The sequence below is a fragment of the Diadema antillarum genome, unplaced genomic scaffold (genome assembly GCF_040938485.1).
Source record: "Diadema antillarum isolate AM-2024a unplaced genomic scaffold, OU_Dant_1.0 seq00000030_RagTag, whole genome shotgun sequence".
NCBI lineage: Eukaryota > Metazoa > Echinodermata > Echinoidea > Diadematoida > Diadematidae > Diadema > Diadema antillarum.
The window spans coordinates 576,711-603,725 of record NW_027271146.1 but is presented as its reverse complement, the minus strand read 5'-3'; the positions used below and the strand labels follow the sequence as shown (position 1 = coordinate 603,725).

General features: G+C 37.7%; 1 protein-coding gene across 1 annotated transcript; it reads right to left on the bottom strand.

Annotated features, from left to right (window-relative positions):
• Positions 1 to 455: 455 nt before the first annotated feature.
• On the bottom strand, positions 456 to 20,935 carry LOC139725263 (QRFP-like peptide receptor). The gene is made up of 5 exons (XM_071636350.1): positions 20,922 to 20,935; positions 17,626 to 17,928; positions 16,527 to 16,650; positions 15,031 to 15,444; positions 456 to 1,136 (listed from the first exon to the last, which is right to left on the bottom strand). The coding sequence occupies exons 1-5, from the start codon at positions 20,933 to 20,935 to the stop codon at positions 687 to 689; spliced, it is 1,305 nt and encodes a 434-aa protein (XP_071492451.1). The 3' UTR covers positions 456 to 686.
• Positions 20,936 to 27,015: the final 6,080 nt, after the last annotated feature.

Sequence of the window (27,015 nt, the reverse complement as noted above, 5' to 3'; positions counted from 1 at the left end):
TTCACTGAAGACATTTCATTTTTTTTTTTGTTTCACTTCATTGCAGTAAGATTTTTCTTTAAGATCAGTGATATTTTCCTTCACCATTTCCTATGCAAAGTGCCAATTCTAAATCGAAATGTTACATAGATAAAAACTCGTTCGTTCCATGTTGATTTATGACAAACTATACATGTCATTGTACTGCTATGGCCATTGCCACTTTGTATGTCTTTTAAAGTGATATAATAGGACAAATCAAATCCAGTTCATGAGTTCAAGTTGACATGTACTCACATTTACATGAATAAAAGCACAACAAATTGTTGTGTCTTTACAAGATTTACAGATTTGAACATATTCAGAGGTGGTCGTATGAACACGTTCTTTCACTACGCTCTTAAACACTGTAATATAAAAGAATACATAGATTTGCATAAAATATCAACAACTCTTCGTTATGCACACGTGACAGTAATTTACATTTCATTATATACAGGCAAATTCTGTAGGGCTCTACACTGTCTAATGCAACACCCGTCATGGATAGCGACGTGTAGGTTATGTCCAGAATGACTCGTTTTTCTTTCCTTTGTATGATCTTTATCCTATGGAATGACCAGTCGTCAACTTGAAATGGTGATTGTCAATCATTACCAAAAGAAAAAAAAAGTAACAACAAAACCAAACCACCACCCTACTGAGTATCAATAAGCATTATTGTTTCGGAGATAAATGTATCCTTGTTGGTTGGATCCATTGGTGCGTTTGTTTGACTCGGGGTTCATGGATCTCATGGAGTACTGAGTCATCTGTGTGCCGTCCCGCGAGTTTGACATGCTTGATCCACGGTCTCGCGTAGATGTAAACGCGTAGCTTCGCAACGAGATTCCGCGCATGCGTCTTCTGGCGCAACGGCCGCGGCAGCTGCAAAGGACGAACGCGGCCTTGATGATCTGCCTAAAGCTTCGGGACATGAGGGCGTATACGATGGGGTTGAAAGCGCTGTTGGATATTGCCAGCATGTTGAAGGCGACAGAAAGATACTCCTTGGTGTAATATTCGATAACTGCTACTCGACTCACGACCATTAACACGATGAGCGGTCCCCAGAAAAGGGCGTACAGCACTACTAAAATGCCCAGCAGCAGCATGACCTGTGTGGAGCATTAGGAGAGTAGGATAGGGACAGTGAGGGAGAGATAAAGAAAAAGAGAGATAGAATACAACAAATTACATTTAAACGATCACGATCAAGTTGTAACTATGTATGCATCAGTGCCAGTGCGTAACACCATATGATGTAATGTATTTCTCTTTATATTCATATCTATTATCTATATGCATATATAATACATTTTATATACAAATACTATACATATATGTATATTACATACTTTATTTCTTCACAAATCAAAGCATGTAATAAACAATCCTAGGTTACTACCTGCCCACAGGCGCGTTAGTACAAGGATATCAATGATGACAAAGGATGCCAGATTTGTTGAAGCTTTCGACATTTATCTTCCTCAGTTCTGTTGTTTGTACAAACGTACACGGAGCAATAGAGAATAAACACAAACAGAGGTCTATGGGATGGAAATATTGACCATGAAATTAAAACTATGGAAAAACAGAAAAATGAACAGAATTGAACATAGCGTGAGTTCAGCATACCATCTGTAAAGCATATCAAGCAATATTACAAAACATGAAAGCATATACGTATACGTAGACACGTATGGTTAGCATACGAACACGAATTAAGAAACGACAGGCAGATAATAAACATGAAATTCTGGTAGAGTGTAATTATCTGCTCGACAGACATTAGTGTACTGTTTTCGTTGTATTTTGATTGAATGCGGCGGAATGAGGGAGAATCATGTAATATACCGGTAAAGGGTGGTGTGTGTCAGGGAGTTGAGACAAAACCACCTCCCTGTGTGTGTTATGTGGTGGTGCGTGTCTGGTAGCGGTTGGATCTGATGGCGGCTTACAGGGGTACATGTAGGTTGATTTACCCATGTGAGAGTGTTTCAATTGGGGTGCAGTTCAAACGGAGAATTGTGTTGAGACTAGCGAATAAAATGGGCACTCTGGAGGTCATTATCTGTGATCCTTATACCATGACATCCTTTAAGTTTGTCACCATTCGTCACATCTGTAATACTCCCCAAAGATCACATAACATATTGAAAGCATTACGCCACTGTAAATATATGTAATCATTTATTATATAATCCCTCAATCTTATTACATGTTCACCCATTGTGCACCAAGCCTGGTGCACCCATAACTCTTCATTGTATGTTCTGATTTTGTGTTATGTCATATTGATATTTGTGATTGAAAGCCGAATAAATAATAATAATAATAATGATAATAATAATAATAATGATAATGATAATAACAATTATAATTATATATGTATATATATATATATATTGATATCTTCATATATAAAACACATGAACCATAACATATAATACATAAAATGTGTGTGTGTGTGTGTGTGTGTGTGCGTGTGCGTTTGTGTTTTGCATACAGTAATTAAGTCAAACCGTTATAGCGGTCACTCAAAACAATTTGTGATCATTGCTATACTCAGTTTGCCATTATGTGAAGGACCAATAAAATCTAGTAACATTGCAATACATATTCAAAGTATTTCAAGTGCGCTTCAAATTCAAGATAAAATGTAACCATCTTCTGTAGATGCACTTACTCAATGAGTATTGCATGTGCGCATTTACATTGACAAACTCACGCTCCGTACAGTGAACATAGTTGCTATAAAGATATAGACACCGCACCTGAGCACATACGTTTATGAGTGGTAACAGCCAAGCGCACGTTATAATTATGTTTGATAAAAACTACGATAGTTTTGACACTTGTTACTTGTGTCAGGAATCCGCGTTTGCAGCGCATCCTGGTCTGTTTTTATCATTAAGCTTCTAGAAGTGGTTGGTGAAATGAGAAAATCGCCGAGGGTGCGATAATCATGAATATTTATTAACTAACCAACAAGGAAGCGCCTGAACGACAGCTGGGTTCGTCTTCACATCAGCCTTAAAGGCACACGTCTATTCCTCTCAGCTCAGTTGAATATTCTCATCTTGAAAAAACATCAGATACATCAGTGGCAAAATGTGAAGATGTCAAAATTTTCCACAAACCTCCCTCTGATGAGGCTTTCGAAAGTAAAAATATTTTCCACTTTTTATTATCCAAATTTTCTCCGAGTTGCACAGGATATAGTACTGCATTTCTGTTTTGTAATTTCACAGATGCTTTAAACTACGAAGTACTTGCTAAATACGTGATAAGAGTCAGTGTTTGCTTCATCATTATAATCAACGGATGAATATAAGACTACGTCTTTCTATTATATCCCCGTATTTTTCTGTCAATCATACCAAAACGGGGAATAATCAAAGAGAAGACGATACGCAGACGCATTACACACGTTTGTTACATGAAGTGAAAAATGCGCTTTCCCTTCATCAAAAAACAATATCTGTATGAAGATAACTATGAAACGTGTTTGTTAATTTCTCTTCTGAATACCAGGCAAAGTATATAACGATATACATATAACCAGACCTAACATTACAAAGGATCAAAATGTCAGGAAAAATTCCAACCACTATAGGTTTGTCCAATACACTAATCCAGACTTACTTATCCGAATAAGTGATGGGTCCACGTATACTCATCGTACATTGATGCATATACATGCATGCGTATTATACATAATTATTATACATAATGATATGACAGCGGTGCCGGATGAGATTGCTTCAAAGCTAACATGACATTGTAGAAATAAAAACCATCTTCTGATGAATCGTTTTCATGCATTGCTGGAAAAAAATTTATTATCGAGAGTTTTATTAAATCAGGGATTTGTCTGATTTAAGGACTCAGTCTTATTGAAAGTCGTAATTAAATCAGAGACGTCACAGACATATCGATATTTTGTCCAATAAATTTGACATCGGAGTTAAGGAATATGGCACGTTAGTATGTCAGTGTATAAGTTCATAGTCACAGTTTCGCCGATCAGCACGTTTCAAAATTATAATCGTCACAACGATTTAAACATCTACTATCACCATCGTCTGGCACCAATCTTCTTATCGCAAAAACTCCACCTTTTTGTCTGCACAATTTTAAGGTTGTTGAAAGAACTTTAAAAAGAATTTTGCTATCCTACCAGCCCATGGGCAGGAAATGATAATCTTAATAAGTTCATTAGATTTACCAAACCCACTTAGTGGTTCATGTGAAAAGCCGGTCTTCTTTTATTGTTGCTACCATTTTATCAAGTTACCGCTGACAGAAAAGAGAGCTTTTTCTTCTTCAATAACGATTGTTCTCTTACAGGACAGCATAGTGCACACAACTCAAATAGGAGGGAAAAAATGTGAAAGGAACACAATTTACGCTAGAGGCCAAATTGTAGGGCATGGCCTTATAGACGCTGTCAGTCTCGCCTTAAATCAAAGCAGAGAAGAGTAGGTAGACACAATTCATAACAGGATTAAAGGTCAGGCCTAGATAGAACAAGTGCATCTCTACTTGTACGATATTGTGTTTCGGGTTCTTGGAGATAAGAACATTGCAATGATATTGCTCAAAGGCTACTGACTCATTTGATTAGACTTATATACGTGCCAATACTTATCCCCTTCATAGACAAGAATATAGCTGGTCCATGGTATAAATGTAAGTTTACAAGTCTCATTTTCATATACACGTAGTGAAAGAATAAACTTAATGTAGAAGCTCCATCCTATAATCAGAAATCTATAGCAGGGGGACAAACGTAATAGAATATACAATGGGAATCAGGGATAATAAGAACACTTCAGTACATTTTACGCATAACATTGCATAGCCTTTGATATGTCAATGGAATATAACATAATACTTACAATATTGCGTGATAAAAAATAAGACAAAGGAGGTTATGTTGAATTGGGCAAGTTATTTTGAACTGTTTTTAGATGTTTCATTTTTTTTTAAAATTTTCATTATGCTTCCATCCCCGCATAAACTTTTGCCTAAGTAAGATCAGAGATCTCACGGGAAACAAGTTAGAAAATCTCTGTTCTATCTGTGCAGCAAAGATGCTTTCCAACAAGAACAACAACAACAACAACAAGAACAACAACAGCAACAACAACAACCCCCCAAAACGCCAAAAAACAAAAACAAAAACCCAACAACAATTGGCACTATGCTTGTACTGAAATCGTGTTGTGTTAAACAAACACCAGTCAAAGCAGGCTATCGTTTTATTCTCAGAATCTTAAAGTTTCCATCGGTCTGAAAACACTGGTATAAGTAAACGTAAGGTGAACAGATATATTTGCTGTTTATTTTGTTTTCTTATAGTTATGTTAATACCCTGCCAATATAGACAATGTGGTTGACGATTTTGCCAAAGCCTTGAAGTGAACTCACTTATACGGCAATTAATTCACCCCAAATATATAAGTGGATTTAGTAAAGCAATATTATTAGTAGAGTTAAACAATTGTCATTTTGCTTGAGTTATACCTATTTCCGAAGATAAGTAAACGACAGCATGGACAAGTCGGAGGAATGTGTATACTTTTATTAGAAAATAAATAATGTGGAATTCTCTTTATTCTCCATATTTCGCATTTATACTGTGACATCACGAATTAATGCATTCTTCTTTTCCGGCAACGACAGTATACGATCCTTGCCAAAACCATATAATTTATAACTTTTGAATTGTTATTCGTCCAAGATTGCCTGATTTTCCTCATACCTCACTAATGTGTAGCCTACTACTTATATTTCGGCAGCCCCTGAATCCACATACATATTTTTGTTTTGTTTTGTAGTTTTGAGATAAATTCCATCGTGAATAATACCATATACTAGTAGTTAAGGGGGGGGGGGCATAATTCAGTCTACGACCTTTATGCCTTTGTAAAGCAGGATAATATTATGGTGCGATAAGAAAATCAGAACATCAGCACTTTATACAAATTTAGTAAAAGCAATACTCAAGGTTCGGTCTCCAGAAAACCAGTGATACATCTTTAGAAAACAGACACTCCCCATCTTTCATCTCTTGGTTTCATGGCTTAACTTCTCTTTCTTCTCCCAAACTATATGCACATTATAGGATAAGGAATAGCGCCTTCTCCACTTTCCAGCTTATACGTGTATCAATACGTAACAATATTCTATGTTCCACACATTTTATCTAAGACCATAGTCATGGACTGCTACTTTCAGCTATCTCCACGGTCTAGGAACACAGGTCTATACGTCGCTTCGGCAACCTATTCAATCACGTTTACTTTGAACTTGTTGATTCTTCCTGATGGAGAAAATTTCAGCTTAACTTTCCAAACTCATGTCCCAGAAACTCGAACATTTTAAACATCAGTTGTCTGAGAGAAAAGGAGGTTAAACCTTTTACATTTACATTCCCTGGAGGTGAGTGTACAATTCGATGTTCCTGCCTCAAATTTCTGGCACGGAATAAGGAGGAAAAGTGCACTGTTCGTCTGCAGGAATGCATCACGCTTTCCTCCCACGCATGTGTGTGTGTGTGTGTGTGTGTGTGTGTGTGTGTGTGTGTGTGTGTGTGTGTGTTATTTCCTCGCTCTCCTTTCGAAGCTTGAAGCGCACGTAGTCTATCCTATAAGCTCTGTCACTATCCATTTACAACGCGCCCTAGGGACTCAGCGACATAACTCAGGTCTGGGGCAGAATAAAGTGGACGAAAGGTGTCAATCTGACTCAATTACGCATTAATTCACATTTTGATGGAACAATAGAAATTGCACATTCATTCTGAATCAAATACCGAAAACAAATCATTAATGCAGCACTTGTCTGGGAGATGGATTAGCTCAGGGAACTAGGAAGGGTCTCGACGAAAAGAAAATAAACCGTAACACCGACAGGGAGCAATTGCAAACATGTTACATCTTTCGTCTACATTGGATCGTCTGGTTAGACTTGGGGATATTGTCACTATTACGAAAGTCGTTACCTCCATGTACATTTGTCTTTTCGGCAAGTCAGAATGCATTTGTTTGGTATTGTAAAGCTTGTCTACAATAAACCTATCATAGATAATGTCGGAGTATGCATTCAATATTTCGTGACAGAGTTAAAAAAAAAATCCGCCTTCCCCCAAGAGAGGAATATACAACCATTTATCAAAAAAAAAAAAGAAAAAGAAAAAGAAAGAGAAAATACAACTTATTTCTATTGGCTTCATTGTACTACATTAATATTTTTCCACCTGATTGTACAAATTGTTATTATCATTTTGTCATAATTTTGTGTTATTTCGAAATGAAATGAAAGTGCTGCGCATCGTTACGAAGGCAATTAAATGAACATTATCATAATAAACTAGAAAAGCACTCTGAGAGCGCAGACCTCCGCCAAGCAGCTACTTTCCACCGATGATCTTGCTCTTCCCAAAGAGATTTTTCTCTTGTCCGCCACTGAGGAAAAGCTCTTTGGGCGAGAGCAGTGATTTCCACCCATATATGCCTTTGTTACGTCATAAACCCTCAGCTGCGCGGCGCGCCTCGCCGTAGCAGAAACTACAGCACGCGCGATTGAAAACCTCAAAAATGCGCAGCTTGAACTCCCTAGTTCATTGATTGGACGATTGGACGATTGGTATGATACGCCCTATCTACAAAAAGAAAGGTTCTGTCAATGACCCTGATAATTATCTTGAAATATCTTTGTTAAGTTGCATTGGCAAATTATTTACTTCAATGATTAATGATAGATAGACAGATTGTGTCGATGATAATCATGCGATCGGGTAAGAACAGGCAGGATTCAGAGAGACTCATTCAACTGTTGATCACATACATTATTTGTGTTGCACTCAGTTATTGACTTGTATTTTATCACAGAGAAAAAGAAGAGTTTATTGTGCGTTTATAGACTATAAGAAAGCTTTTGACTCTGTCGATAGAACATTGCTATGGAATGAAGTTGCTAGATGTAATATACAGGGAAAAGTTTCGATGTAATTCGAAATATGTATAAAAATCTGAAGTCATTTATTGTAATATTGGAGTGAGACAAGGGGAAAATCTATCTCCGTTGCTATTTGCATTGTACATAAATGATTTTCAAGATTATGCAAGTTCCGCATATTCTTAATGGCGTTGATTTTTTGCCTAATAATTTGTTGGCCGTATTACATGATAAAGGAATAGATGTATTTCTAAGACTCTTCTCATTGATGTATGCTGATGATACTTTAATCCTTGCAACTAGTGAGAATGAACTGCAATCTGCACTCAATGCTGTAAATGATTACTGCAAATTGTGGTTACTACAAGTTAATGTCAGTAAAACAAAAGTAATGATTTTCCCAAGAGGAAAAGTTAGAAAATTTAAGCCCTTTAAGTTTAATGAGAATATTTTAGAGGTTGTAGATGAGTATACTTACCTTGGGGTTGTGGTTAATTATAAAAATGATTTTAAAAAGGCCCAAGCTAAACAAGTTGATCAAGTGAAACGAGCAATGTATTGTCTAATGGTTAAGTCTCGAAAGTTGCGGCTTCCAATAGATGTCCAATTAGATTTGTTTGACCGGCTTGTTGTACCCATTCTTATCTATGGAAGTGAAGTTCGGGGATATGAAAATTTATTACCTATACACAACAGAGAGTCTGCATACTCAATACTGTAAACATTTGCAGACATTAACAAAAACACTATTAATATTATGGCTCTGGGAGAATTAGGTAGGCTTGAAATAGCCTGTGCTGTTAAGGAAAGAATGCTTAATTATTGGTTAAAGATTATTACTGGAAAAGAGAGTAAATATTCCTCCATTGTATGCAAAATTATATCAACTTTGCATAATTACAAGATACATTCATCGCCATGAAAGTTTATGATACACTAGATTAGTTAGGAATGTGTGTTCAAATGTCTTTTGTATAGGAATAGCTTTGATAACGTAAGTTCTTCGTGGTTTAAGTCTTCGATAAAACTTAGACTACGTGACGCATTTGTACAGAATTGGCAGTCGAAGATAAGAAGCAGTACATGTTGTACCAATTACAGGATCTTCAAAACGAATTTGTGTTTAGATTCATACCTGTTAAAAATTCCTAGCGTTTTCAGACAAACTCTTTCCAAATTTCGTTGTACCAACCACAGATTGCCAATTGTGACTGGTAGATATATGGGTATCGAACATAACTATTGTAGTGATCGATTTTGTAATTTATGTAATTCTAATAGACTCGGTGATGAATTTCACTATTTATTTGAGTGCCATACATTGAATAATGCCAGAAATGAATTCATTAAGTCCTATTACAGAATAAGACCGAACACTTTAAAGATGTCCCAATCATTTAATTCCAGAAATCGTAGTGAGTTGATTAATCTGGCTAAATTTTGTAAGGAAATAGTGAAGCTCCACAAGAAAAAATCATTACCTATATTATTATTTGTTTTTGTTTTTTCATGTTAAAAGGTATTTACAATGTTTTGCTTTATACTATTGAAATTGCTTTTATCTGCGTTATTGTTGCCCTGCTTTTTTTAACTGTATTGTTTGTCTTGCTTCTCTCTCTCTCTCCCTCTCTCTCACCCTCTTTCTCTCTCCGGGATCCTGCATAAATCCCCCCCCCAAAAAAAAAAAAAAAATCTCGGATCACTACCAAAATTTGATTATTTGTTACTTGTGTCATTCTCAACCTTTCCTGTAAGTTTCATCCAAATCCGTTACTACTTTTTGAGTTATTTTGCACACGGACAAACAAACAAACAAACAAACAAACAAACAAACCAATGGTAAAGAAAACATAACCTTCTCCCTTGGCGGAGGTAATGAATTATATGAACACAATAAATGGATTATCAGAGATCAGAGATCAATGAAAGATAAAGGGAGTTAATGTTGTTTTTCTCTTCCTTCCTTCCCTGCTTTGCATGTTAAGCCGTCAGAATCACAAGATGTATTGATAATAATAATAAGAACAACAAGAAGAACAACAAGAACAACACCAATCAGAACAACATCAATAACAACAACAACAACAACTTGGATAACAAAAAAGCGTTGCAATCACGAATGCTTACAATTTATACACGCAATGAGGTGAAATTCAACCCATCATGTAACCTGTCACCACACATCTAAATTGAGGCTTAGCTCGGGATATTTGGCGGACGTCTACCTCGGAGTGTAGGCCCAAACAAAGCTCAGGGCGTTTTACAAGTTCCTCCACTGCACCGTCCCCGATTGTTGTGGCTATTTGTGATGAAGGGAAGATGATTGAGAATCTGGGGCTTTTTCCCATCACGTGCATGAGTATGAAAAATGATACAATTTCCTACGATTTCCAACTTCTTCCCTTCAGTCGCAATCGATGTTAATTGTCACGTGACCGTCTCCGGGGATTGTTACCATCAATCTTGGCCAGGTTGCCAACCACTCTACACATCTCGTCTGGACTTTTTCATTCATTTCTATTTTCACGTGTATTGGGATGTGTGCTATCTATACTTAATGAATATGGATGTAATAAGCTCGAGACTCTAATCCGTCGACTTGCGGCAAGAGAGAGAGAGGAAGAGAAAGAGAGAGAGAGAGAGAGAGAGAGATAAAAGACATGGAGAAAAAGAGATGAAGAGAAGAGATAGCTGCAACTGTTCTATGGACACACCATGGAGCATAGTGTTCAGTGTTTCAATGTTGTATTTCTCATATTAGTCATCATGCACCCTCGAGTAAATGTTACCCGTCCTGACAACTAATCACACACACGCACACACACACAAACACACACACACACACACACACACGCACACACACAGACAGATTCTGTCAAAATGTTTTTATTGATCTGTGATCCTGCGCGAGGACCAAAGAACTACAAATTAAGGCGTTCATTGTTCGAGAGGAAACCAGGGTCCCGTTTCACAAAAACTTGTCATCAGTAACAAGTTACGATAGTTGTTATAAGCTACTGAAATCCATGTATCTGATTGGCTGAGAGCAAATTTGTCATATAGATGTGTCAGTTGCTATACTGATGACAAGCTTTATGAAACGGGACCCAGATCTAGGCCTATATACTTCAAATCAAGCTCATGATATTCTGTAGCTGTAGAGTTTTTTCTTTAGATTGTTGATGATGGCATCTACATGGCCTTGTTTACAAAGGAAAGCCTCTTCAGAATCATCAGCATTCTTTCACTGCAAAGTACTCATTCATAACGACACACCGAGTGTGGCAGAGAGCGCACGAGTTGTAAGCCATTAACTGAAGTGTGTATGAAGGGAAAAGCGATGAGTACAGATAGAAACACGGATCATTTTAGGAGGCACGGTTTGCCTACTCACGTGTAAGGGCAAGGTGAGAGTAGGAGAAAGAAGTTGATGTTTTATACAGGCTTGGAAGAATATAGATCAGCAGGACAATTGTCAAAGGACAGGGTATAGATTACCGTTTTGTGATTCAAAGTATCCACAATGTGTGCAAGCTAATACCAACTGACAGACCGCTATTTTCCTCCGAGCTTATCCTTGTTTCCCAAGGACATTTTGAAAAAAAAAAACACACAGCTGAGGGATTTGATATACGAATTTTCCTTTTCCGTTCGACGATACACATCGCTGATTCCTGTCACGTTATGCCATAGACCCTATGGACAAAATACTGAAACCTAAACCAAATTTGCTGATCATATTAATCTACAAGTGACTTTGTTTGTTTCATTTCCATCTGAGTAGATGGCTACATAGCCCATATTTAGCTGCAATAGCTGATCTTCCATGGGGTCCAGTTGAATGTAAGGCGGGACCACTTCCCTGCTCTTTACGACGAACAAAATAACAGCGAATAAAGCGGGATCTTCTATATACGTGCATACGTTGTGACTCTCTCATTCATAGGACTTCCATTTTTATTTCCTATCCGAGGGACAGAGTGTTTTGTCTTTTCTAGAGGGGACGGTATAATTACACACAGCATTGCTCAGTGGGACCCGGGAATCGAACCGGGGTCCTTTGGATCGTGGGGCAGACGCGCTAACGACTGAGCTAACTCGCCGCCCTTTGTGAACCTATAAAATGTGACTAGAGCCATCGCATGTTAAACGATTTGACCCATAACTAACCTATGAAATGTGACTAGAGGCAACCCTTGTAACCTGCATGTTAAACCATTCGACCCATTACTCACATATTGAAGGTTACTAGGCCTAGAAACCTTGTTAATCAATTAAAACTATAATCTCACTCATTGAGTGTGACCCGGAGCAGAACCTTGTTAAACAATTCAAACCATACCGTTCTTATTGAATGTGACTGGAGCAAAGCCAGGTTAAACAATTTGATCCAAATCACCTACTGAATGTAACCAATGCCGACCCTTGTCAAGCAATATGACCCATAGTTAAACTATAGAATGTGACTGGAACCAACCATTGTCATTCGCTTGACGATTAGAGCCACATGTGATTATATAACATAACAGCCAAACCTTGTGAAACAATGAGAACCATAAATCACTTACTGAAGTATGTGACCAGAGCCAATCTTTGACTCGACCCAGAACTGACCTATATAAATGTAACTATAGAGCTAACTTTGCGATTTGGGCGATAAGTGACCTATGGAATGTGACTATAGGGCGAACCTTGTTATCTGCTTGTTAAAAGGTTCGACCCATAACTGACCTGTTGGGTGTGACCAGAGCAAAACTTTGTTAATGTTCTTATTGAATGTGACCAAACTGAACCGACCCTTGTTAAACGATTCAACCCGTAATTCACATTGAATGTGACCGCTGCCAACCATGCTAAACAATGCGACGCATAGCTCACCTATTGAACGTAACTAAACTCAAATTTTTTTGAACAATGTGACACATAACTCATGGAATATGATTTGAGCCAGCCCTTGCTAAACAATTCGATCCATAACTTACCTATGGAATATGACTACAACCATCTTTGTCCCTTGTCATCTGTTAAACAATTCGAAGCATAACTCATCTATGGTTTGACACTATTCGAAAGAAAGAAGTTGATATGAAAATAAAATCTTCTTTCCAGACATGCGAACACAAGGAGACAAACATCAACAACAGCTAACAACAACGAATGCACAAAAGCAAAGGCGAAAGCGAACAAAAGACGAACATGTAACGGACATTTTGTTCATGACAAAGACTGAGCGGGGGCAACACCCATGATGGGTCATTTCCGTCATAGATGAGATAATTATTACGTCACTGCTCATTTTGACTCTGTAACAGGTTTTATTGATTAGTGACGATGAAATTTCACATTGTCACACACCTGCACACAGGATTCAATGATTTGTGCAAAATCTTTACAAAAATCAATGATAAAGTTTTGCGGTTGATATTCCAGCTATCATACCATCTCTTGAAGTGAAAAGGAGAAAAAGAAAAAAAAAGAGAGAAAAACGGTAAGTGATCGCACTTGTTGAAAGTGGATGCTGGTGTAAGCGAGTATGCGTGTGCGCTGTTAAATGTTTCCGACCAATTTCTTGCGCCAAGCGTTGATCTCACATTTCATAAGCTCTGATATGTTTTAGCATGCGACTTAACTCGATGGACGTATATCAAAACACATCTCAATGCACCAAAATAAAGATAAACAATTTACGTATCTTTCCCAAAACGATGAAAACGTTGTTTATCAATTAATTACGCAATGCTTTTGCTGTGAAGTACAAACGCGATAGTTTTGCTTGTGATGAAATCAGTCAATTTTGGTAGTTTATTATGAGCAACTAATAATGGTTATAATACTGACTGTCTGAAATATATGATTGTTGTGTTTAGTGGTAGGCCCTACGGACCTTTATAACAGAACGATATGATAAAAAGTCAAATTAGAGAAAAAGGGAGAGATAAGGAGAGAAAAAATACATATGTGGAAAGGATGAAAAAGTGAAAGTAATAGAACTGAAAACGTGAGAGCCAGGAACCACTGGGAGAGTAGATGGTATAGGATGTGAGAGAATCAGAGTAAAGAGAGAGAGAGAGAGAGAGAGAGAGAGAGGAAGAGAGGGAGGGAAAAGAAAGGGAGAGAGAGAGAGAGAGAGAGAGTGGGGGAGGGGTGTTCTTATTCGGTGACTTAATTAAATATCCATTATCTTTGCTAGCGGCTTGGCTTCGGCAAAATTTTAGTGCAATTACGTTTTTAATTCAGGGCGCGCGCTCAATCAACCAATATAATGAAACGCTCTTTAGCGAGGAGCGATATGAAAAAATGGACTCTTCTGATTGAAAATGTAATACAAGAGCGGATGTTGAACGGTTTTATCAGCTATTGAAAGGTTTTGTCCATTCTACCGCGAAGATTAGCGGCATCCAGAGCTCATATCGACGAGTTGTGTTGTGCGGACACGAGGGTATGTTTATTGTCTGGAATAAATGACTGAGTCAATTACCGAAGCGGTATTATGTGGTATATTGCGTTAAGAGTTCTCCAAAAGTGCATCACTTGTTCCGTTTTGGAAAAACAAAAAAACCCACCAACACCCTAAAACCACCACGGAACTGCCTTTTCGCCGTAGAGGTTTATTAATATGTTATCCGTTCAAACGCTCAGTCCAAACACAGGATATATTTACTGGTTCAGATGACTATACGCACTAGTAACTTGATTGACCCATAAAATGTGTGATTGATCCGTACACACAGTTATAAAACATGATGAGGATAACATTCATACAGTCAAACGTAGAAGTAATTTGTATATAGCCACAAACTCTTTTAATATTTCAGAACAATCAACATTTACATCGACAAATTTGATGAGTTTTAACGTTCAAAGACCCCCCCCCTCCAAAAAAAAAAATCAAGAAACCTTCATTCACATTTTTGTTCATGTTGGTTCTCTTATAGCCATCAAATGAGGAATAGGCCTATTGCCTTGAAATCATGAAACTGATATAATCAACATGACAACTGGCTGTGTGCCTTAAATCACGAGTGTGTAAAACAAACGACTTACTCGTTTTCTCTCCTGAAGAGTAGACTGAGCGTTGTTTCGAGATTTCACACTTCTTTTTTCCCTCTCGTCTTCGTTTAGACACTTCGAACCGGAAGTATATTCGCTGACTCCACCGCCTTGGGAGATCACTGTACTAACTTCCGGGTCACCGCAACTCATGCGCATCGAACTCCTGTCGGCGCTCTTGATTCCATTGCCCTTAAGTGCACGCACGCTCTGCAGGTTCTTCGTGACCCGGCTACTTCTATGAAGAGTAAAGATCACCCTCACGTTGCAGAACAGCATTCCCAGCAATGGGACCAGGTAGAGGACGATGAAGAAGTAGCCCACCTTAAAGTTTTGACCCGCTATGGTCCCAGCGTCTCGCTCACACTCTGCATACACGTGGCCACCATAGATAGTTTCATTGTATTTCTGAAAAGAAATTAAATAGGAGTTTTGAGTAAATTTAAGGCCGGGTTGGGGGGGGGGGGGAGGGAGAAATCAAAGTTTCTATTGTATAGTGGTCTACCAAAACTTGGTACCTTTGTGGGTACAGAGGAAAAGAGGAAATGGGATGTTTTCTTGCTTTACTTTAACAGAAGATAAACCCCATTCGCTTTTCCCATTTATTTCGTTGGTAGGGCCTAAGTTCTCTTTGTGAAATCTTCATCCTTGCACTAAAAAAAAAAAGAAGAAAAAGGGTGAAGACACGAATTACATTCTTTCATTACGAGAACTGTTCAGTTTGTCTAGAATTCGAATCCAGGCAACAAAAATCTGAAGTGATAAAGTTCATCTTTGAGAGAGCAAAATTGCCTTTTGTGATTCTTTTTTTTTCTCAACAAGAATGGTTCATGACGCGAAGATATAGAATTGTACATTCATATAGCTTTATGTGATACAAGCAGGTTATTTCCTACATACACTGGAGGCTTAATGATTGTTTTCAATTTGAATTACAATAGACTTAAGAGTTTGTAAATTAACAATTTACAATAAGACTACAATAGTCTTACAATCTCTCACCGAACTGAAGAATCCCCTCAAAGATCTAAAACATGTTTAGCTGCAGTATAAGGCGAGGCAATGATTGTGAGATAATTTGGGTAAGGTGCTGTACAAGCTCAAATAGATGCCGTGGTGAGCATAATGTATAGACAAGGTTTTGGAAAACAAGAATGTTTGTCAAGGCTTGTCTCTCTCCCTCTCTCTCTCTCAAAACAGGAAGACATCATCGATTTTCTAAAATGTATCTTTGTTCTTCGAGGTATTTTAAAATGGTCTAAGATGGTGCAAAGATGTTTAAAGGTCTCGTGGGAGACAATTTCCTGTTTTAGGGTAGGGTAATGAAACAAATCTCTACATTTATGTCGAAAATAAAAATCGTTGGAGAGTCACTTAAATATCTTACATTTCATTGTAACAGATATCATGATTTTCTAAAGGAATTAGTCTTATGACAATAAGTTCTTTGATGAAAATTGTCATGAGACAAAGAGAGTAGGAAATATTACCGTGAATGGAACTGAGACGAGGGCGAGGAGAAAGGAAATCAACCAGGTAATTGCTACGATGAAAAGACCGCGTCTCTTCGTGAAAAATATTTTGGCCTGCAGCGGGAACACAACCACCAAGTACCTGTCGGGACAATCGGGAAATGTTAGGTCAATGTTACCGGGATATCCGACGGCTGGCCGACAGAAGATACAGACAAAGTAGCTAGTTATTTGATTGAAAAAATAAACGCGGAGAAAAAAATATTATTAAAGTAATGGAATGTGACAAAGTAAGGATCAACAACGCATTGGTAGGCATACACAGAACAGTAAATATCCACGTTGTGTGGCATATTGGACGCATTCTATTATAGTCGGAAAGCGAATTCAAAAATTGTTTTTTTTTTTCGATGAGAAAAGTGTGAAATATGAAAAAAGAAGACCTAAGAATTTTGTGAAATCAAATATATCATATTTTGGGGTGTTTCTACAACATAGCACCCACTCATATACAATTGATGAAGTAAAAAAAAAAGTTTTACCCAGTGAAAATGATGCAATTTGTTAATTTTTCTTCCAGGATTTAATCGACTTTGTTCTCATTGCTGAAATTTGTCACGTACCTTCAAACACAGGAATTGCTTGAAATAAGATCGCCAATAACAAGAAGCAGCTGAGAACCAGAACATATTATTTAGATGCAATATACTTGACTGCATACTACTTCTGACAATCGTTTTCCCAAAGTAATGGATACACGTGACTCTTTCAATTGTCGGGCAGAATCACGGCATCATAACATTAATTGAATTGTAGAAACGGCCCAGACGTTCTTTCTTTGCAAATCATTAAGAAATCACGGCACAAGATTTTAGGAAGACAATGTTTGTTCCAATGCTATACATCTGATGGATGTCAAGATAAGTAAGGAGGACGGGAGAGGAAACTGTATGCAGAATACGTAATAGACTCTTGAATTAAAAAATAAAAATGTGAAAGCATGTTTTAGCAAGTAGAACCATTTGAAAATGGCTTAACTAAGTCAAATGATAAAATAAGAAGAATAGAAAGAGAATAGAAGGTTATTGGATGAAAACGCGAGAAAAAAAAGTCGCACCTTTCAGCACTTATTACGAGAAGCATCATGGCTGATGAAGCGGGTGAGAGTAACCAAAGGAAAGACAGGATCTGGCAGCCAAAAGGACCAAAGATGAACTCATAGTGGATGGAGGCGTGGAGATTAATAGGAGTGAAGACAGCTACGAAGAGAAGATCAGCAATGGCGAGACTACACAGCATCATTGAGGTGAAAGAGATACGGTGTAGTGTTCGTAAGATGCTGAAGATGACAAGTGAGTTGCCAAGTAGTCCAACCAGAATGATGGTAACATAGACGACCAAGAGCAGGATCTCAATCAATCTGTGTAAAGGGAAAAAGACAGCGACTTAAAAAGTAAATGTTGCTGGGAGAAACATTTTTTTCGGATTGATATAGCGATAAAGGTAACAGGAGGTGACGTGATATTAATAAAGGTTATTTCTGAAACAGGATAAACACGCATTATTAATCATTGGATTTAATACTCCCCTTAGATGGAAGTTGTACTTGTTCAGGAGATAATTACAAGAGTTGAGCAACCAGAGATTTTAATGTCATCAGCCACCTGTTCTGACGTCAGAATTGGCTATCGTTTCATTTACCCACTAGGGTACTCACAGAACAAAATTTTGTCTGTCTTCTTCTTCTTCTTCTCTATAAGTACAGGCCACCGTCGGGTGTATTTTCGTACTGTTGCATTTACTCTATGAATTTACTGGAGATTACTTTAGTACATTAGTCCCCCCCAAAAAAAAAAAGAAGAAGAAGAAGAAGAAGAAGAAGTTAAAACGGATGATTCTGTAATGCATACAACCACTCAAGGAAGTCGAGAGAGAAATGGACACGGTCATTATTTGGACCACTCGAGATCCTTTTTCAACTTATCATTTAGCTTGCAGTGGAAGGTTTGTGAGTAGGACCTATATGACATTCTCCTGAGTTACAATTAGTTACACAACTTTATCAATGGCAACATATCTTTGGTATCGTTCAAACAATAAGCAAGACAATTCAAAGAATCGGTCAGAGATGTGACAATGTAATATCATTATTACGAACGCTTTATTAAACTCTTATATCACAGTGTCTCAAGTCATTGTTAAATTTGGTAACATATCAGTTGAATAGGATGTTCAGACAACAGGCTAGGTATCTTTAAGATATGTTACTTTTTTTCTACTCACAAAGCCAGCCGTTGGAAGACAGCTAAAGTGTTGTCAGTATAGGTTTTTCAACTTTCCTTCCTAGGCCCTACTTAGCATTTGGACATTACGAAAACAGAATGAACCCCAAGCTGAGCTAGTCATTTCAAGTGACTTTACGTCGTCTCTGTCTACCAAGGAGCCTGATCGTTTCTAGCCACTCACTATTCACCTGATGCAATCTCTGCGCAGTTCGTGAGAGATTTTGTGATCGGAGTAGCCCGAGGCGCAGGGCTAGGTGTAATTCAAGCACAGCGCAAGACAAGAGAAATATTAACTTGTTAACGGTATGTAATCTCGTTCTCCCGCCTTCTCGCTGCTTCGGCATTACTGCAGAGACAAAATATAGTTCCTCAGCAAGATCGGTTCCTGCAAGGCCCGTGTGCAGCAGCTGCCAGCGGTTTAATTTCCTTATGAAGAAAGCCAAATAGAAAACACTTCTTGTAACCGCTAGCAAAAAACGAGAGAAATGATTTGGCCGTTGAATAACTGTTGAGGGCGCACCTATGCACGCGCGCAAATCCTGTCCTCCGAATGAGAATTCAATCGCTTTTCTTTTGCTTGGAATCATTTCAGTGTGTGTGTAAAAATAAAGAATATCCACATAACTTAATGAATCCTCTGATGGCGGTAACTATTTTGGGAGAGAACTAAATCTAAACATTCTAATTAGATATCATATCAATCGACATTGGAAAGTGACGGACCAGGGATTTGTATATTATCACCTCACTCAAAAGATTGTTATGATTTCTCTCAGTGTGTGTCAGAAAACCCTTTATTTATTGTAGGCCATGTTATTTACCTGCAAATTTATACGTATTTATGAACGAATTATAACAGAGATGAGTTGGCGGTCCCCTACTTTTTCCATGTACTTAAATGGTAGATAAGGAATTCTCTAGCGGCATAACACAAACTATCACTGCTATGTTGATGATGTAGCTTTGCCTTTATGTTGTTGGGTTTTTTTTTAGGTACACCTGACGAGATGGAGGTTTGTGAGACAGTTCCCTGGCTTGAATCATGCATTGTTTGAAATTCGATAGTAGCAAATAAGAGTTTATTTGTGATGGATCTAGAGCATAATTTGGAAGATAAAATCATCAATCCCCTCGAAACTCGTACATGTCTTTATATCATTTAGACTAGACTAGACTAGATATAGTGCTGTATAATAACCATTATTATTGCCATTATCATTACAAGTATATTATTACTTTACCCAAATGGACAAAATTCAGTTACCTATGCATTTAGCCTTTGACCTCTCAGCCCGTCATTTAATCTTTGTGTTATTTTTGTGTATATCTGTACTTTCTTTAAACCAATTGTTTGGAAAATCATCCCTTCCTATCCCATCCCGAAAAGAACAAAAATTACCGACCTTGACTTTTTGCAACCATTATTTTATGAAAATGTAGCTTTTTCATTATTCGTTCTCGTACTTCTTCGTTTTCATTATTTCTTTTTACAACTGGTATTTCATTACCTGAAGAAAAGTTCATGAGCTTGAGCAAGTTTACAAAAATGCTATTATATTCTTTTCTATTCATCTTATCTGTAGCGACAGAAGCCAAACCGTGATGTGAGGAATATCATTGAGATGTATTGTATCTACGTGCTTGTGAAATATAAAATGACAATCAGAAAACCGCAACTTTGATTTGTCAGTCAAGGATGCTGTCTCCATTCGAACATTTTTGTTTTAAACTGAAAAGTTGAAAACGGACAGCTGCAATTTTTGGCAGATTAAAGCAATATCAAACAAACTAATACCCTCCTAATCTCTGCAGGAATACATGATGACACTATAGTTCACTCCTTGCTGAGGAAAGATTAGGAGAAGTGAATTATCACTCATGTAGAATGATTAGAATAATATTTTTAAGTGAATTTAAAACAAAACGCGCACTCGTTGAAGAAACACTAAGCAGTCTCTAATTTCCTGTTTGTGAAGAACGAACGATGTTTGACTCAATGCAATAAAATAGAGGCATCGTCATTTAAACATCTAATTGGCTTTAAGTCTGTGCCATAAATCACTACCAAGCTCGCGGCAACCCCCATCTCTACCCTGTTTCATTCAAGACTGAAACCATATCTACTTACGCCCAAGTCGACATGTCTCCGTTATAGTCATGGTAGGAAGAAGATTCGTTGTACCACTCTGTGGCCGTGTCAGTCACAAGCTCATCAGACAGGATGGTGGACGCCCCCCTTTGTCGGTGTAAGGCTTGCTGGACTCCGTGACAGCTGGTTTGGTGTAACATCGCTATAGGTGTCTCCGCCTACTGTGATGCCTTGAATTGGTGTATTTTCCGCACCAGCCATGACTACTGGTTTGGGGAGACTACTGGTATTCTCGAAGGAAATAACTTGTGTCTCCGCGTCGAATTAATCTGTGCGAGTAAAACAAAATAATAATGTGATTCAATCAACACACTTCAATGTGCACTTTCCAAAATGAGAGACTTTCTATCCAAGAGCGCTGTCTGGGTAGAATAACTTTCTTTCTCACGACATTTTTTTTTTTCTAACACAATTAACCAAAGAATTGTTTTCCCTTTTGCGAATGTGAGAACTTAAATGATTGCAATATAACTACATCTATACTACGTATATTTGATTTGCTGAATGTATAAGTATTACATTACATTACAATTTCTCTCGTCAGTTCTCGTACAAGCTTGTGTAAAAGATTATTTCATACATTATTATCTTAAATATATTTCAGTATTGTGGACAGTTCATCCTTATTACATTTAAAATTGTGAAGTTCTAAAGCCATCATATAAACTGAGACACTTAATTGAATCTAAAAAAGACCACAAACTATGAAAAAAGTCATTGGAATTTTTTTTTTGTATTCAAAGAATACATATAGAAATATACATGTTTGTGTCTGACCTGTTTGAGGAATCGTTCGTCTGCTACGGTTTAGTGATTAGTTCTTGCAAGAACTGGAAATCAGTTGCATTTGTCTCATCATATGCAATGTGTTTGCGATTTCAAACATGAGCCTGAAATGCAGCACGTCAACTATCGATGGTCGTACTTGGTGATTTCAACAGGCAGTGCGTATTTGACAAAATGTCGTTTGGCTTTAATATATCTGCGAGTCCCTCAATGGTGTAACACCATTTCATTAGGTTCCACTTCCTGGTGGGGTTAAGTGGTATCTAAATGAAAGCGCATGCCTCACAGGCATGCAACCCCCTCCCCCATTAGAGCCGTACTAATTGCAGCTTTCGATCTAGCCTTCTCCCCTCACTAACGTGCTAATCAAGGTAGAAATCATGCATATAATAAGTGTACCCTAGCAGGCTTTATTCCAAGAAAACGACAGACAAAGATAAAGAGTGATTTAGTGCTCTTGGTCTTGTCCGTAGTGCGGTGAATGGTTGTAGTGCGATGGTAGGACTTTGCTCGAGTTTAACAGTCCTCATTGGACTTTTTTTTTCCTTTTTTTTACCGTTCCCTTCTCTGCTTTCAACCCAAATCTCAATCTATCGAGCACCCTCACCTCGGTCCAAACAGAAGCAGCTCAAACTATCTAAAACTACATAATACTATTGACTTTTTCTTTTGAGTAAAAGAAATGTAATTTAAACCGAGTACATATCCACGTATATATTATATATAGAGAAAAAGATGGATAGATAGATAGATAGATAGATAGATAGATAGATAGGGAGAGAGAGACGTATAGAAATGTGCAATACACAAGAGTGATACTTATCTAATATTTGCGGAACAAGAAAATGACATAATACTCAACTCACATCAATCTGGGTAAAAACATAAACAAATCTATAAAACGTACCACAAGGGAACCACCACATGGTCCATGTTTCAGTGAAGTATGATATGCATTGTGTGGTAACGTCATGGGTGCTAGCACTCACAGACTTACAGACTTTTTACATCTCCTACAAACTGGTATTAAGAAGAAATTGAAAACTCGTCACGCCAGATGTCACAGTTATATTGGTTCGGAGAGAGTGAGCGACTTTCTCTCGTCATGCTCGCCTGTCTCTTGAGACGATGATGATGTCGTGCGTTTACGACCAACTTTTACCGCCTCTTCTTCCTGTGCATGAACAGCCATGTGAAATATCTCTCTCCTACGAGCCACAGCTTTTAAAACCATTCCACTTCCTACTCAACAGCATTCTGTCTTCTTCATCGCACTTTTTTTTTCTCGAAATGCTTTCATGATTAAAAAGCCAGGCATTTCCTCCTCAATTTAAGATACTGAAACGTCTAATCAAGACCTACATTCCCATTCTATCACGAACATGAATAAGAGTAAAAAAACAATACACCACAATACATCGCTTCGATTTCTTTTATTTCATTAATCGTGGGTTTTGATCTGATCAAAAAAGCCAAAGTATATAATGTATACACACGATCTTTAATGATTAGTTCATTTACTGTGTTGTGGTAATTCGACAGTAATTCTGTGTTGTGTACAGTAAAATGGCGAAATGAGAAATGCGTTAGCTAGTAAATGGAAAGAATGTGACTTCCAGTCAAAGTATAAAACATTTGACGTTTGCAAAAACGGCATGATGAGGCAGAACATAGGAAGGCGATCGCCAAGGATAGTCACATTGTGAGTCCTCAATCAGTGGAAGACAATTAATGATCAATTACTAGTACGCTAACAGTCCCGTAGCTGGATCTATAAGTGAGTACACGAAAAGTTCAGTAAGATCCGCCAAAAAGTTATTTCCCATTACTTCCCAAACAACATGCATTGCTGCAAAAGAACAGTTCGACAAAATTATCTCCCCACTACTTCTAAGACCTATGGCCTTGGATTAAATGATGTGCGCAATCTTTGTCGTGAAGTGACTCTGAATGTACACAACGCTGCTTTATCCCGGGCGGCTCATTTTGCCTACGTCATTGAATTAGCTCCTTTCAAGAGCGGACCAGAAAACACTCACTCGATTGAACTGCAGCTAATTGTTTCCAGAGCGTTTTCAATTTATCCATGCCAGCTTGGATTGAAAAGGGAGATCTTCCTCCCAAGGGTTGTGGGTGCTTTTTACTCTTTAAAAACCCCCTTTTCAGTAAGCCAGCTAGAGTAGACCAACTGCTCCAGGGCGATTTAAAACATCTAGGCTGTTTGCTTCAGTGTCTGCTGTTTTTTAACACCCATTGGATGGGGTGCTACCACTTTCTACGATGTTGTTGTTATTATCCTTTTTAAAATATTGGTTACACGACTGTATTCGTTTCTTAAGCTTGACCGGTGTTTCAGGGTGTCTATGTGTGTGTGTGTGTGTGGGGTGGGGGGGGGGTGGGGGTGGGATGTAGTAAGAGGCGTGTGATTACGGGTATCAAAAGCCGAATAGGGCCGTGTTTGGCACAGACCAAAGTATCGGCACACATCAGCTAGACAAATTGCTCTATGTATGCCTTAAACAACCCGAAGATAGACCGCATCTATTCAATATTTGTATAAGTTTTGATCAAATAATCGCTTTATCTGTACGAGATATATAAAGTATATTGAGTCGAAGTCGAAATGACATATTGCACGAATGTCAGACTGACTTAGACTTAGCATGGGTAAACTGGCGGTTCAATTGGAGGAGAAATAAAGAGTGACTGCAGTCTTACAGGTGAGGGAACCACGCAATATCCTTAATGTATTGAATGGAATGTCGACAAAGAGAAAGATGAAAAAACAGTTTGGTTGTTGGAGAGAAAACACGAGTGTACGCTGCGGGTTATTTGCTGTCCCTGTACACGATAGGCCAATTCTCTCTTATTGAATCAGTTCTTGTGAAAACAGATGTAGACGCACACAAAGTAACACATACACATTTTCAGGGCCGGTGGAATTGAGTGGAATATCTGGATGAGAAAACTTCATATCATCAAATCAGTTATCCATGTGTTTTGTTACGGTGTTTGTGTACAACAACCACATATATTCATATAAATATCGCTACTCTGTGTGTTATTTATGTACTTGTCTACAGTTTTATACTATTAACCTCACAGAGGTTGTTTGAATCTGTTTATTAGTCCTCTATGCCTATTGACACATCGCTATAAAATACGATTTAATGAGATATGTCAAACAGACCATGGAACCATATATCAAATTATGTCCACACGCCAGACCACCGTATGGACGTAGGGTGACTCAAAGGCTTTACCCTATGGTTCGACAGTAGGCCCTTTGTGTAAATCATGTTCTACTCTGGAAACAAATGATAGCTCGGTCACAATAATTCTTCACATTCTAGTATATTGTTTTCTTTCTTCTTTTTTTTTTGAATCACATAGGCTATACCCCCGCTTCTCTTATTTGGTACCTCTAGATCGCCTGGTCTAATCTTCTATCCATTCTCCGTTTCTTTTTCACAAACACTGATTATTCGGGACTATACAGTCAAACAAGCTTGCCTCTCATGTAGGTCCCGTCATACTTCTCTTTGTACAACCCCATTTCGATTTCGACCAGTTTTCATTACAATTGCTTTGTTATGACCATGTATATTGTTTGTTTTTGTACATTGTTGACAAGGTAAAGAACTTGCGCCTATTTATCTGATGTTATATTCATAAATGAGAAGTATGAAATAAATGAATTGAATTTACAGAGGAAGGATTCAAGATTGACATGGGTGAGGAGTTTTCTACCATTAGGAGCGCCTATTGGAAACCATGCATGCCTGTCTTGATTCGTATCAATGATAAAACAACTGTGAATATTCTATACAAGCCTAATATTGCGGTTACAACAAAATCCCTTGGTGGTATTACTGCCTTCATGGCCCTGTTTAGTACATGCTTTAGAAATTTATTAAATCGCGTCCACAATTTTAAAGATTTAGTAAGAACTTAAAGCAACTGAAATCAATGTGGAATTCATCTGTCTAATATTATTTCTGCGAGCGAATACGGGGGAGGCTAGTAATGCAGATACATGATTTAGCACTGGATACATTTCACACGTACTCTTCTCTCTTGACGCAGCTTAGTGCAATAACCAATATGCAAATGACTGCATAAGTCTGCCTGAATGCATCGACTTGATTGTGACAGGTAAAACAGTCTCTACTCTGGCCTAGATTAATTCATTCTATTTGTAGGCGAAGGTTGTAAAAAAGCCTGTACTCCTCCACCTCATCCTCTCACATAAAGCGAGGCACTTTATGTTGTAATCTACGTGAGATATGAAAATACTGCATTGATATCAGAAGTTCGATATTCATCAATCTATGTCAAGCATGAAAAACTTTAATAAAAACACATGTATGCGCGGACAACATACTATCAGATGGTGTGAACTTCATGCATGCCAATGACTCTGTTATCTTTCCTACACATAGTCCAGCCTTGAATTTCCATAAAGGCGATTCCAACCCTCATTACGTTATACAGGGTAACTCATTTCCAGTTAGCAAGGCCATGTGCAACATGACAATGAAATGACTTTTGGATGTCATTAAAAATGTCTGTTTTGAGTTTTACGAGTCATGGTCGATACATGCATTATGAGGTAACCATGGAGAGCGATTTCACATTTTTTTTCTGTTCTAACAATGGTGCACTTTTCAATTGAATTTTGATTGTGAATTTAAACTGAATTTATTTCTCATAATTTCACAACAACAGTCAAATACAATGGAAATCACTAAATTGAACAATATCAAGTATTATCATATTATCAATGTACAATTCGAAACATTATCAAAGCTACAAAAGCAAATGCAACATATTTAGCAAAAATACTGAATCAAAATTCAACGTTAAGAAATAAGCAGTAGGAGTCTAAATGCATTAAATCTAACCTCAGTACGGACATGTTTCTTTTACCAGGCATTTTCTTTTTAAACCAAATCATCTAATAAAATCGACTTCGTGAATGGGGTCCAAACTTTCAGTTGCTGTGTCTTGACGAATGATCACCAGTACAACACAACCATTGACACAGGTAGACACCTGGAACAGTAGCGTAATCTAAATAGGAAATCAGAGCCTTGGGGCTGGAAGTACAGTTCTACAAAATCTTTTAGTTGTCTTGACATAGTCCGCTTGATGACAGTAACAGAGTTCGGAAACTATTTCTGAATACAACACTTTCATTTCCTTATCATAGTAAGATACGATGTGATGTAATTGCGCGAAAGAAGAGCAACGCATAATCTTTTTTGCTTCCTTCATATTTTCAAGT